Consider the following 12,290-nt stretch of genomic DNA (forward strand, 5'->3'; position numbering starts at 1 on the left):
CTTAAAAAGTTTGCCGGCCTAAGTATAAGAAAAGAAAGTATAAAATAGACTGGGCGGTATCAATCGTTTCTAAAGAATTTCTTTTGTGCATAAAAATTTTTATTTATATATGTACTTATATGTAACATATATAAATAAGAAATTTTTATTTGGCAAAAATCTATTCTGTGAATATTATATTTTATACATAAAATTGTCCGTCTCCATCAATTATACAGCATTATTTTTTGAGGGAAAATGAATCGAAAAGTCCTGAATATTTAATTTCTTCCAATCCTAAACGAAAGAGAAATTGTCAAATGAGATCCATCTGGTCAGAGCTTTTTGACAGATCAATAAGTTCTATAGATAACATATGTAATTTGTGACGTAACTATCCGGCACGCGATGAATTTTATTCGACAATTCCTCCTTCGTTAGACATCGTAAAAAAATGATTCGAGATTTTTCGAGTCATTTTTCATTAAGTTGAATAACGCTATATAATTACGGAATATCTTGCGTATTAAATTGGAAATGAAATCGATATCAAAAGACGACCTCCGCACGTGGATGGCGTGGAAAAGTTTCGTGGAAATTAATCTCATCATGCGCAATATCGGGCGTCCAATATTCAACGACGATTTAATTTGTATAGCCGATATTATCGCCGACTATGTTACGTATACGTGTCGGCCGGATTGGTCAGCTGACGCACGTCACGATTTTGCTCAAACACGTAACACACACAGCACATATCCATCTTATGCGGAATATATTTAGAACGCGTTGTTATCCCGACCCACCGCGCTCATACACACACACACACTCGCACAAGTATACATATACACACACGCATCACGAAATCAACCGTGCGATTTGCCCGCCATGTTTGCCGGCTCGCCTGACGTTAATGCCTGCCCGCGATTGTTGTGTTATTAAACACCATGCGCCAATAACTGGCTGTTCTTTAATTTGATTTCCCATCCCCATTTTAGCTATTATCGTGAAAATGTTATTATTGCATGTATCCAATGAGCGTACGCATAGTTCTAATATTACTTCCATTTACATATCGGATTTTGTAATTATTATCATCGCTGCCAATGTTACTATTATTATTATTGTTAATATCAAGTTTATATATCGCGTTTCATCATGGTTATTATCGATAATTTTAAACTTTCTTCTTTATATCAGTTAAACTAACCGTTATTTATTCGTCAATTTAAACACAAATGATGCCTCCTGCGGAGAGTAAGCTTAGAAAAGCACACGCGTACCAAAAGATTGATCGTCTCGAACAATTCAAGAATCTTTTGTTATTTGACAAATTAAGGAATGTATCTGAGGAAGATGGAGCGAACAAAGACATTTGAACACGTGAACTTTCCAAACGTCATAAAAATTTCAAATTTTCGAAAATTCCTTGAACACGTTCGGGATCGAACCGGAGATCTATCGATTACGAATTGATCGCTCGCTACATAAAGCCAGCATCGCTAAACCAAATTTCTAAACTTTAATCCGTACAACATTAGCGTAAGAAGAAAAAAAAATAAAAAAATAAAAAATAAATTAATTAATTAATTTAAAAAATAAGAAAAAAAAAAGATCAACGTCAACGCACGATTTACTGATCGATTAAAATCCTCCTCTTATCTCTAGGACCGTTTGTATGCTTTTAAGAGGTTTCTCTTGAAGCAAAAATTATACGGATAATGTGTTGCTGCTATCTGCGATATTGTGTAATTTTCCTACATTTTATGAAAACTCTGTAGGCGGGAATGCACGTCCCTGGTTCGCAGATGGAACACAAACGTCCGCGCCATTCGATTACGCGACAGCATTGTTGGCTTACGATTCATTATGCAACCGAGAGCGTGGTCATAACTTCAAGTAAACGCTAGGAATCGGCACGAATAATGAATGAGAGAAAGGCCAGCCTGTATGCTTCTGCCAGGGCTCTCGACCGAGATAATCCACACTTATAGCATAGCGTTCGCGGGAAATGAAAAATATCAGCTCTTTACAATCGTATGACGATTTTAGGCTGTACACTTCCTATATAGATTAGGAATATTTTTAATCTTCAAGTCGCAAAATCTGTCGGATGTCAAATAATGTCGAGAAAAATACGTCCTTTCCTTATTTAATGATTAATTTTCTCTTGTTAAAAATATTTTTCTTCTCAATTTTTTATTTTCTTTTTTTATTTGTTATATTTTTGACAAAAAGATTAGATTAAATTAATTTAATCAAATTAAATTAATTTAATTAGGTTATCGAGGTTTGCGAGTTAACTAACACACAGAGTGCCATTTTATTTTGGAAGTGTAAATTCTATTCGTGAAGGAATACGAAATGAATTCGATTTAAATCTTTTTCCATTTATTATGTTTTCTATAAAAAAAATTATTTCCAATTGACGAGGAAAAAAAAAACGCGAATATTAAAATTTTGCAGTTTTATTTATAACGTGTTGAGTTCCTAGCTTGGAGAACGTGGAAAAAAAAAATATGATTCAGCTACTGGTAGAAAAATCTCCTCTGAGACTCCTTGTGCCAGTAATCGTATCACAGTCATTGTGTTCGACGTTTCATTGTAATACGAAAGACTTCCGCAGGGGCAAAATTACACTCTTCCGCGCATCATCATATTTTATCCAACGTACCGTGCATTGTGGCGAAATATTCGTGGCAATTGCCTAAAGCCTCGCTCAAAAATAAAGAAAATAAAAATTGGTATTGTTCGATAAGAATCTTTGATCGTCAGAGATAAAGAAAATTGAGGTCAAAGATTTCGCGGAGTTTTTGGCGATACAAATTTCTGGCGAAAAACACGCGTGTCCCACGCATCGCTAGCTCATCGTCGACGATGCCACGACGTGCGTCACGCACAATTTTGGAAATCTCAAAGCATGAATCGCGAAAGCAACGTGAATACATGATACCGATGAACTCCGATCTCGATGCTAAAAATACGTAAAAATGATCTCCGCGCGCTTGCATTTACGCGTATCTCGAGATACACTCGCCGTATTTACACAGCGTCGAGAATCGATCTCACCGAAATTATTGCACAAACGTCACGATTCGTGTCTTGAACTTGACAGTCCGGCGAGGATTTCAAAAGCGAGAACTTCGCAGCAACGCGAATTAGTGCTGATCTCATCGCCTCTGTCAATTCCCACGGTCTATCGATGACGCGCTACGCTTGGGACGTATTATTTTCGTCGGTGTACAGCGAGTAGGCACCGATTCTAAGGCAGCACTGACAATGAGAGCGAATGCACATACTGACAGTTCGAATTCTCGAACAAAATTCTCGATTAAACGAGCGACTGACAATCGTGTCGATATTAAGGATCGACGTTGACAAGTGTCGATGGCTCACATTATAAAAAAAAAAAAGCACAAAATCTCTTTGCACAACACGGGGTATATGTCATCAAGGGCATCTGACACTTTCTCGATCGCCACTTGGTCGTCCTGTCATCGAAAAATGACACTGGATTCGATTTATTCGAAAACAGCTGACGCGAAACGACGCAACTGGCCGAGAAACGCACTGCGTATCGTTGTGTATCGGGTGTGTCGTGGATTTTAAAACGCACTATGCGTTTGCCTTTCGCACTGAAGGGCCTTTCCGTCGGAACGAGCGGTCAATCGACGAGATTCGAGCGTTTTCACTCGGACCAAAGGGTTCGCGATTTTTCGGACGATTTTCGAATTTCGTGATTGTAAACGGGAACTTACGTTCGGCGAGCTTTCAACGACCAATCCATATCTCGATGCGCGACGTATCCGGCAGGATGCCTCTCGTGTTTGGTTCTGGTTCGTATCCGCTCCTGGCTGACAGCCCGACTATTGTGTCAACGAGTTTTTCCAAATCCTTCAAAAACCGACCAAAACCGCCTCGTGTTACTTATACTGTATTATTTTGTCATAGTTTTGAGGTGGATTTTATGATAACTCGAAATATATTAAAAACACTCTTTGCTCTCCGTCGCTCGTTTTACTCCGAAATTCTTTGTGCTCGATGATCAATCAATCATTCAAACATCTATCTATTTTATTCTTTTAAGCTTCTTTTTCGATTGCAATCAAAATTATATATTTTTTTTCTCGACGCAAAATATATTTCAAGATATCGAAACTAGAAACAAGAATGAGCAGAAATTTTTTTAAGGAATTAAATTAAAATTCCAACGAAACTAATAGTGAAAATTATAAACGCATTATAAAGATAAAAATTAATCCAAGCTTATGGCGGTAGAAGCGAGTAGACTCTCAAGAGTGACAGCTGATGCAATGGACTTTACTCGCATTTCGCGAAAAAAAGACAGAAAATATTATGTAACTTTTTATATAAAATTACACACATCTATAAATAAATAATCAATAGAATTTAAAAAATTAATAAGAATATATCATCGAGCACTTTTTGTAAATCTTTATAACGAACGTAGTGAATACTTGACTCTCCGAAAAAAGAGCTTATTTAATCTAATTATTTTCATATGACAAATAAAGCGTGACGTTTATACTATTACTTACTGCCTAATGTCAGGAGAAAATTTCGGAGGTTTACGTTACGCGAAATTTTGCAGATAACGTTACAAGAAAATCGTCAATTTTTCAATGCTCTTTCCGGACCGACAGGACCGAAGATTCTCATCCTTTTCACGATCCCTCGACATAATTCAACGAGATCATAACAGCGAGTATCGCCACTGGAAGAGATGGTTTGGCCGTCTTTTTGTACGGGATTCGGAAACACCTCGTCGCCGTTTTTTTTTCCCGACGATGACGCGACCCGCGGAGAGGAGAAAAGAAAAAAAGAAAAAAAAAGTTAATGATATTGCACACTTGTTCGCGCACGCACACTTATCAGCAACAGCCTTTTCAGGGCGAAGCACACAGCGTTCGTTGTCGTGTCGTCTTCGTCGTATTCTCCCCTCGGAACTTTTATCCGCTTCGTGTCACCAGCACCGGCCGTTTTCTTTCTGCTACGCGATGCGAGCAGCATGCACGCGTGCGTATAACATAAATTACCGGGCGTCCACGTACGTACGCGTGTATGTGTGTATATATATATATATATATATATATATATACGTATGCGCGCGCGCTCTCCCGTTTTACGCAGGCAGGTAAACGCGCCGATATGCCAGGTGGAAGTGGAGGTACGACCTCGGCGACGTTCCAACGACGACTGAAGCGGCGAACGGCTCACATGTATCGAGCGGTGGGTGAGGGGTTAGCGATGGGTGAAGAGGAGACGTGGGGTGGACCGAGAGGAGGGGAGAGGGAACCCGGGTACAGTCATGTGGGGATCGTGTGGGGTAGACCCCGTGTGAACGCTGATGCAGTCGCCATTGGCGTAGAGATCACAGCGTATGCAGATTTTCAGGAAATCTTTTTTTTCTTCGCGAGAAAATTTTTTCGACAGAAGGAGAAATATGGTTTTTTTTTTTTTATTTTGTAATATTTATTGTAAATTTTATTATTGTAGATATGTATCAGCTTTTTATGATTTTACTGATAAAGGATTGTCGGTGAAATGTTGACAGATTGAATTTTGGAAATTATGAGATAATGACAATTTTAATAATTCGTTTCGAGAGTTGCTCCGAAATTATATTGACGATACCGTTCAGTAAATATCATTATCATCATCATTATAAACCTCTATTACTACAATGTTCGTAATAGAACACGTGTTCTTTATTCGTGCATGTCATTGTTGCGTTATCTAAAGTGTGTTACACACAATGACAATGTGATGTTGCCCAAAAAAGTTGCCTGGAAATATCTATCTTGCCACTTAATATTTTTAGAACGGCCAACCGTTTATTATCGTTAGCTCGTGACTTTTAAATTATCAGTTCATTTCGCAATTCTTTGTATCCTCGTCGAAAGAAAAATCCAACGTAATTGTAGCGAGTAGCTATTACTTTAACTAGACTCTTTTAATCTCTTTTTAAGTATACAATATAATTAATTATCGATAATAATGTATCTCTCTTTTCACGAATATTATCACACTCGATCGAGACAAACTATAATTTCTCGAGCTGCATCGGGGTATGAAACATGCAAATGAGAAATAAACGTCCGTTATATGCACGTTAAAACACAATTTATATCTCTGGCGAGTGTATTTCTTTGTACTTCAATATGGGACGCATTTATTTTATGACTAAAATGTATTAATAACACAGAGTGGCATTTGGAGTCGGGTCTCCCGCAAACCTACGCCTATGCCTAAGCCTGCCTAGCGCTGAACATTTACCGAGAGGACTGTATTCGCGAGAGAGAAAGCGAGAGCGAGAAAGAGAGAGAGAGAGAGAGAGAGAAGCGAAACGGATAGAGATGGACGGAGAACGCGTTCGAGGAGAAATACGAGGGTTCTTCCTTGTTCAGTGGGGTTTCGCAGACCTCTCCCCGAACCTACCAGCCGGTCGGACACATCGAATTATCTCTGAAAAAATGTATACGCGTTGCCGCGCCGATATACAGGCGCGCGAGTGCGTTCGTCGGCCGATTAATAATTAATACCGTCTAAAACCTGAGACAGTGGCGTAAACGCCGCCGGAAAGACCGTCCGTGACAAGCAGTTTTTTTTTTTTTTCCAATGGAGCTTCGTACTCCTGGTTACTTGGAGAGGCTCGACTACATTGTTCTGGCGACGAATAAACGAGAATGTGAGATGTTTCTGGACGGTATCGATATTGTTTGTCTAACTAGATTGGTTACATTTTATTTCATTCGATGTTTTTTTTATCAGTTTAGCGAACTCCTTCCGTTGTACAGATTCCGACAAGAATGATAGATTCTTTGATGAGTTTACAGTCGAATAGTTTCGGATAAGCGTTCGTGGCGCTTTACGCATGCTTTCAATCATGACATAAACGTTGATATAGAGCCCCAAGCGGAGGGAAATTTCACGGAGACGCCGACAGTTTACGTAGTTATCGAATTTTCGGGGTACAAGACAACATTGTTTTTAGAAGAGGCGTTCACGATAGTCAACGAGATATATGATAAATCGATAACTCGATAAGATTCATTAAAGATATGTGCGTTTGATTTTTTCACGACATGAAAGATCGCGTTTGTGGCCTTTACTCCGTTGCATCTGATATTAAACATACATATATATATTCTATAGTACCATAGATCTTTCCCATACCAGCTGTTCTGCCATTTCGAATTCCGAAATTTTTATTAATTATTATTATTATTATTTTTAATTTTTAATTTGATTATTATTATTAATGTTTTAAGCGTCATTTTAAAAATTTTCGACTTGCAAAGAGAAAAAATGTTATACAATAAAATGAAAAATTATTAGAACCACAAAAAGTGCAAATCTTAAATAAATAATCTTTCTTTTATTTCTAAAGCACAGTATAACTTTTATCTTATTCTAATTATCATTTCCATGAATAAATCACGTAAAATTAAATAACTTGAAACTTTTCAGATTTTCAGGAGTTCATGAAGATTTAAAGACTTCTGAGAAAATGTAATTATTCTCTGCATGAAATGATCACAATGTGAGGGAAGATAAAGTAAAGATCTATTATTTTTATATTAATGGCGTATAATTTTTTAAAAAGATTAGATATCTTGCTTTATATTCGCTCTATTTATTTATGAATATTTGTCGTTTGAACAGGACTCGCGTTGTTTGATATCATTTTTATATAATAAAATATTTGTTACGCAAAAAAAAAAAATCGAAAGTAAAAAGAAAATTCTTCTGGTCACTGGAAATTCCTCGTTTTTTTTTGCAACGAAAAGAATTATTAATAAGATGATGTAAAATAAATCATTAAAATATAACGTATTTGTCTCTCTCCTTTTCTCCGCTATTTTTACCGATAAACAAATCAAGACGCAGAATTCTATGCGCCTTGAAAAGATGGTCAACGATACCTAAGTTCGAAATGGTGAATAGATGAAAATCTAGATAATGTAGGCCAGGCCCAGGCACGAAGAAGACCCTTCATTTTTCCCTTTTCCGTTCCATTTTACCCTGAGGTCATTGAACTGAGTTTATAAATAGGTTCAGGGCCTATCGGAATACATGGTGAAAATTCTTCAAATATATTACTCAAAACCAAGAAATTCTTAAAGAATTTCCTTTGAATTAGCAAATATTAATAAAAAGATAAATAGATGCAGTAATGCAAGATTTTGTTTTTGCATAACTAAATTGTATTTTTTATTTTATAACAATTTACGTTATTATTTTAATTAATCTTCTATTTTATATACAAATGCAAAATAATAATTGTATTTACAAGAATCGTGAACATTTCAACAATTTTCAATATTCAAATATTATATACATATATGAAGAAAAATTTGCTAGATACTCAAGACTTTTCAGACTTTCAAAATTTTCGAGATTTTTGAAAGATCTTCTAAATATTTCTCTTATCGAATAATATTTAAAGCAATTTTTTTATACAATTAAAAAATTTCTAAAAAACTTTCGGACAGATTCAAATTACTAGCCACATGCCTAACATATTTAACAAAGATAGAAAAAGAGGAAACTTAGGCCTTAAGATTTAAGTTCAATCCTGAGGAAAACCTTTTCTTCATATTGAGGAGAAAATAGAAGGACAAATATAAAGGAAAGATCAAAGAACTGACCAGTTCGAGTCTATACAGAATTCGAGTCTATTAGAGCAACATAGTTCAGGTATGCTTAACTATTAAGATTAATATCAGTGAAAGAATTTGGAAGAGGCGATTTTTTGACGGAATATTTTACAAATGATAGTTTTCGAACAAAATAATGTATTACATGTAAAATCAATTTAAAAAAAATAAATATTGTTTTAATTGTAAGAAATCATTCTAAGTAACTTAATCTTAATCTTCAAATAATTAATATAATACTTTTCAACTTAATTTTTTATTGCATTAATAATTTTTCTTTTTTTTATATTTTTCACGTTTTATACTGACAGATAAATATATGTAAATTTAAAAAATAATTTCTGAATTATTCTAATGAAGAATAATGTTACATATGATTAAGTATGCTCATATCTCTCTTGCTTTAATCTTTCTTTTTTTTAGAAAAGAGAATTATGTGCAAGCAAATTAATTAATATCAGCTATAAATGATCCATTTGATTGATGGGAGATTACACAATGGCATTCAAGAACGCGAAACAGGAGGAATGATCAAGTTTCAATGAAATTAAAATCGTAATATGGCGAATGCATATATGGCACGTATGAGGCAGAGAGAAGTCCATGAGATTTTAATCCCTGCCTATTGAGACGAAAGGGATAATTACGTCGCAATGTCGCGCAAAATAATAGAATCAGAAGTACCGGGATAATTAAATTTCCTTAGAAATCCTAAGGCTTAATACGATTGTGAAAATTGAAGCGTATTTTAATTGTCCATTTGATAACAAAATAGTTTTTCTTAAAAATTTCTATCTCTACAGTAAGTGTTATATATATGTTTATAAAATATATTTTAACAATTTCAAATTTTCCAACAATTTCTCTTTTGCTGTATAATTTTCAAATAATACAAAAGTACAATAATCCAATCAATTTTTTTACTTCATTATAAAAAATATCTTATATTCATAATTTTTATTTTAAAGTTTTATTTTATTTTAAATTTTTATTTTATTTTAAAGTTGTGTGATTATTTTTAAATACATGTTATTGTAATGCAGTTTAAAATTATTTTGCACATTGGATACAAGTCAATTTATATTTAGTGTAAAAAAATTGAATAGACCGGATATTCTGTCTTTCTTCCATGAGATTTTTTCTTTATCTGACTTTGGGCCAAAACCAGAAACCTGGTAATTTTAGGTGCATCCGGATTCACGAAAAATCACCAAAAATCGGTCTGTCACTTGTTAAAAATGCTCGTCGTTAAAAGGAACTCGACAGATCCGCATGTGTATCAGACATGTACAACCGATGCTATTGCACATCGTTGAAAATTGTCAAATCTTGCTATGACCGGGAAATTTTGAGGAATGAAACACTGATGTTTAATAATACAATAATCCCCTGGACAAGTTTTGCCAGAAGTCGTAGCGTTACTAAATGCACGCCAGGGCTTCACCCCCGAGATTTCCTATTCGCGTTGGAGTTGCCATCTCTCGTTTTGGTCCAGAATCTCCGAGAAAAAAATCTGTAGAATTTCAAAATCTCGAGTCTTAGTTCGCACAAATATGATTTTGCCGAATCCAAAAATCTTTAACGAATTCATCTTTACCGGCTGCGACGTTGATAGGTCGAAAGAACTTTGCTTGTGTCGATTATCTCGAGAACTACATGTTAGATCTATTTGCGATAATTACAGATTGTGTTAATCTTTGATTTAATGATGATATAAAAATTATAAGGATTCTTTTCAAAGCTCGTATGACATTTCGGGGGATTTTCTCGTCATTTTATTTCTTTCCCGACAAAACGCGACTTGTGTACACTCATTTAGTCCCGGAATTCTAGGTGACACACATATTCTGGGTTTGCAGATGTAATGTTTTCCTCGAGTAAAGTTTGCGAGAACGTCTCGTGTGTGACGTGTTAACCGTTAATCTTAACTTCACTTCCAACAATCTTTGACGATCCTGTTATCGCGAGTGTATTTTGTCTCTCGTCTCGATCTTTTTCGATTAAAAAAAAAAAAAAAGAAAGGACTGCGCAGGAAGACATGCTCCCTTTCGTTGTCACAGTCCCTCAAAACGGGAAAGATAAAAAGGAGAAGCACCCCGATGGTACCGTTAGAAACCAGATCTGCTTTCCGCCGTTGACGCATCTGCGCAAAATGCGGTCCGTTAAAAGACGCGCAGCCTTCAATTGCGGTAAAACTTCGGACGAAATTGGCGCAACAATGAACTTCCCGGAACTCGATGTGTGCTCCGAGCACCCATTTTTTTTTTTTTCTATAGTTAAAAATTGTTTCGCTCCTTACGAAGACAGATACCCTTTGTGCCTTTCAATTTTTTATCTCTTTATAAATGCAAAAATAGTCTAAAACGAGATCTTGAAAGAATTTTTTTTATATGTTTTTTTTTGCCATATTTCGTAAATGAACGTGTCGACAACTTTTGTCTTTCTCTCATAAAGGTAATCTCGACACTTAAAATTTTTCTATCTCGCATTCCTGTCTTTATTAGGGTGTCTATTCAAATCTTGAAATTCCCCGATCTTTCAGGATCTTCTTGAAAACGTACCAAAAAGGATTGAACAACTTTTGGAAGATACTAATTTTTCTAGGTAAAAAAATTCCTGAAAATTCCAGATTTTTTCCAAAAAAGGGATAAGAGATACCCTGATACAGGTGTCCTGTAGACACTCTATATCAATCAAGGATTTACCGAAGATGATGCTGATTGAAGAGTACCTTGTTGAAAGCTATACATGTGACAACCCTATCTAGCAATGTACTTGCAGTGATGCTTTATTCGTGAACGAATATACCTTTTGCGAGAGAGGCAGCGGTTCGCAAGCTTTGCTTTTGCGATGCAATGGCGGACAGAGAGAGAGAGAGAGAGAGAGAGAAGGACGCGCAGAATCGACTGGACTGACGGGTCTTTGTGCTCGTCGGGTCGTCGGGCCTGTGAGTCGTCTCGAGACCGAGAGAGGATAACGTCAGCTTGGGTCCAGGAGAAATAAGAAGAAACGGAAAACGATCGTTCGCAGAAGAAGGAGTAGAAGAAGAAGGATAGAGAGAAGCTCAGAATGTGAGATGAATGTTGGTCCCAAGGTCAGCTTTTGTCAGGTAGACCGCAAGGACCAAAGAGAGGGGATGGTTTAGATATCGTATCTCTCTCTCTCTCTCTCCTCTCCTACTATTAGCAGCTTATCAGAAATCTCTTACATTAGATGCACGCTCTAGTTGTGGAATACATTATCTTCGGAAGTTTGTGAGCCTGATACAATGTGTTCTTTTCAAGAAGTGTCCGGCATGCTATATCTCATAAATTGAAGAACCTGTCCACTTCGATTAATATACATATGTGTAAATGTTTCCTATTTTATTATACTTTTTGTTATCTTGATCTGGCGTAACTAATAAAATTCTTTTATGTATATATATCTTAGAATCTCCATAGAAATAGTAAAGAAGGAATAGTATGTAATGAAATACATTTTAGTAAAATCGTACTTGACTTAAATTTTCTAATTCTCGAAAATGTGTGTCTTGTATGAAAAAAATGTTTATTATCTCGATTTATTTTTATGTGAAGAATCACTCCTTTCGATTGCATCACAGAGTATGTCCTACTCCTTGTTGTCATA

At 35.8% G+C, this 12,290-nt stretch overlaps 1 protein-coding gene across 3 annotated transcripts in view; it reads right to left on the reverse strand.

Annotated features, from left to right (window-relative positions):
* LOC115235513 (protein gustavus) overlaps positions 1-5,451 on the reverse strand; it is a 54,599-nt gene extending 49,148 nt beyond the window's left edge. The window contains exons 1-2 of one of the 3 annotated variants that reach the window (XM_029807362.1): positions 4,539-5,451; positions 3,738-3,873 (exon numbers count right to left, since the gene is read on the reverse strand). In XM_029807362.1, the coding sequence (XP_029663222.1) occupies positions 3,738-3,766 (29 nt within the window). In that variant the 5' untranslated portion in view covers positions 3,767-3,873; positions 4,539-5,451. Of the gene's footprint in view, positions 1-3,737 lie in introns of all 3 variants that reach the window. The other 2 variants (XM_029807364.1, XM_029807363.1) reach the window with 2 other exon arrangements.
* Between the last annotated feature and the right edge of the window lie 6,839 nt (positions 5,452-12,290).

Source organism: Formica exsecta, unplaced genomic scaffold (assembly GCF_003651465.1).
Source record: "Formica exsecta isolate Colony F162 unplaced genomic scaffold, ASM365146v1 scaffold224, whole genome shotgun sequence".
Lineage (NCBI taxonomy): Eukaryota > Metazoa > Arthropoda > Insecta > Hymenoptera > Formicidae > Formica > Formica exsecta.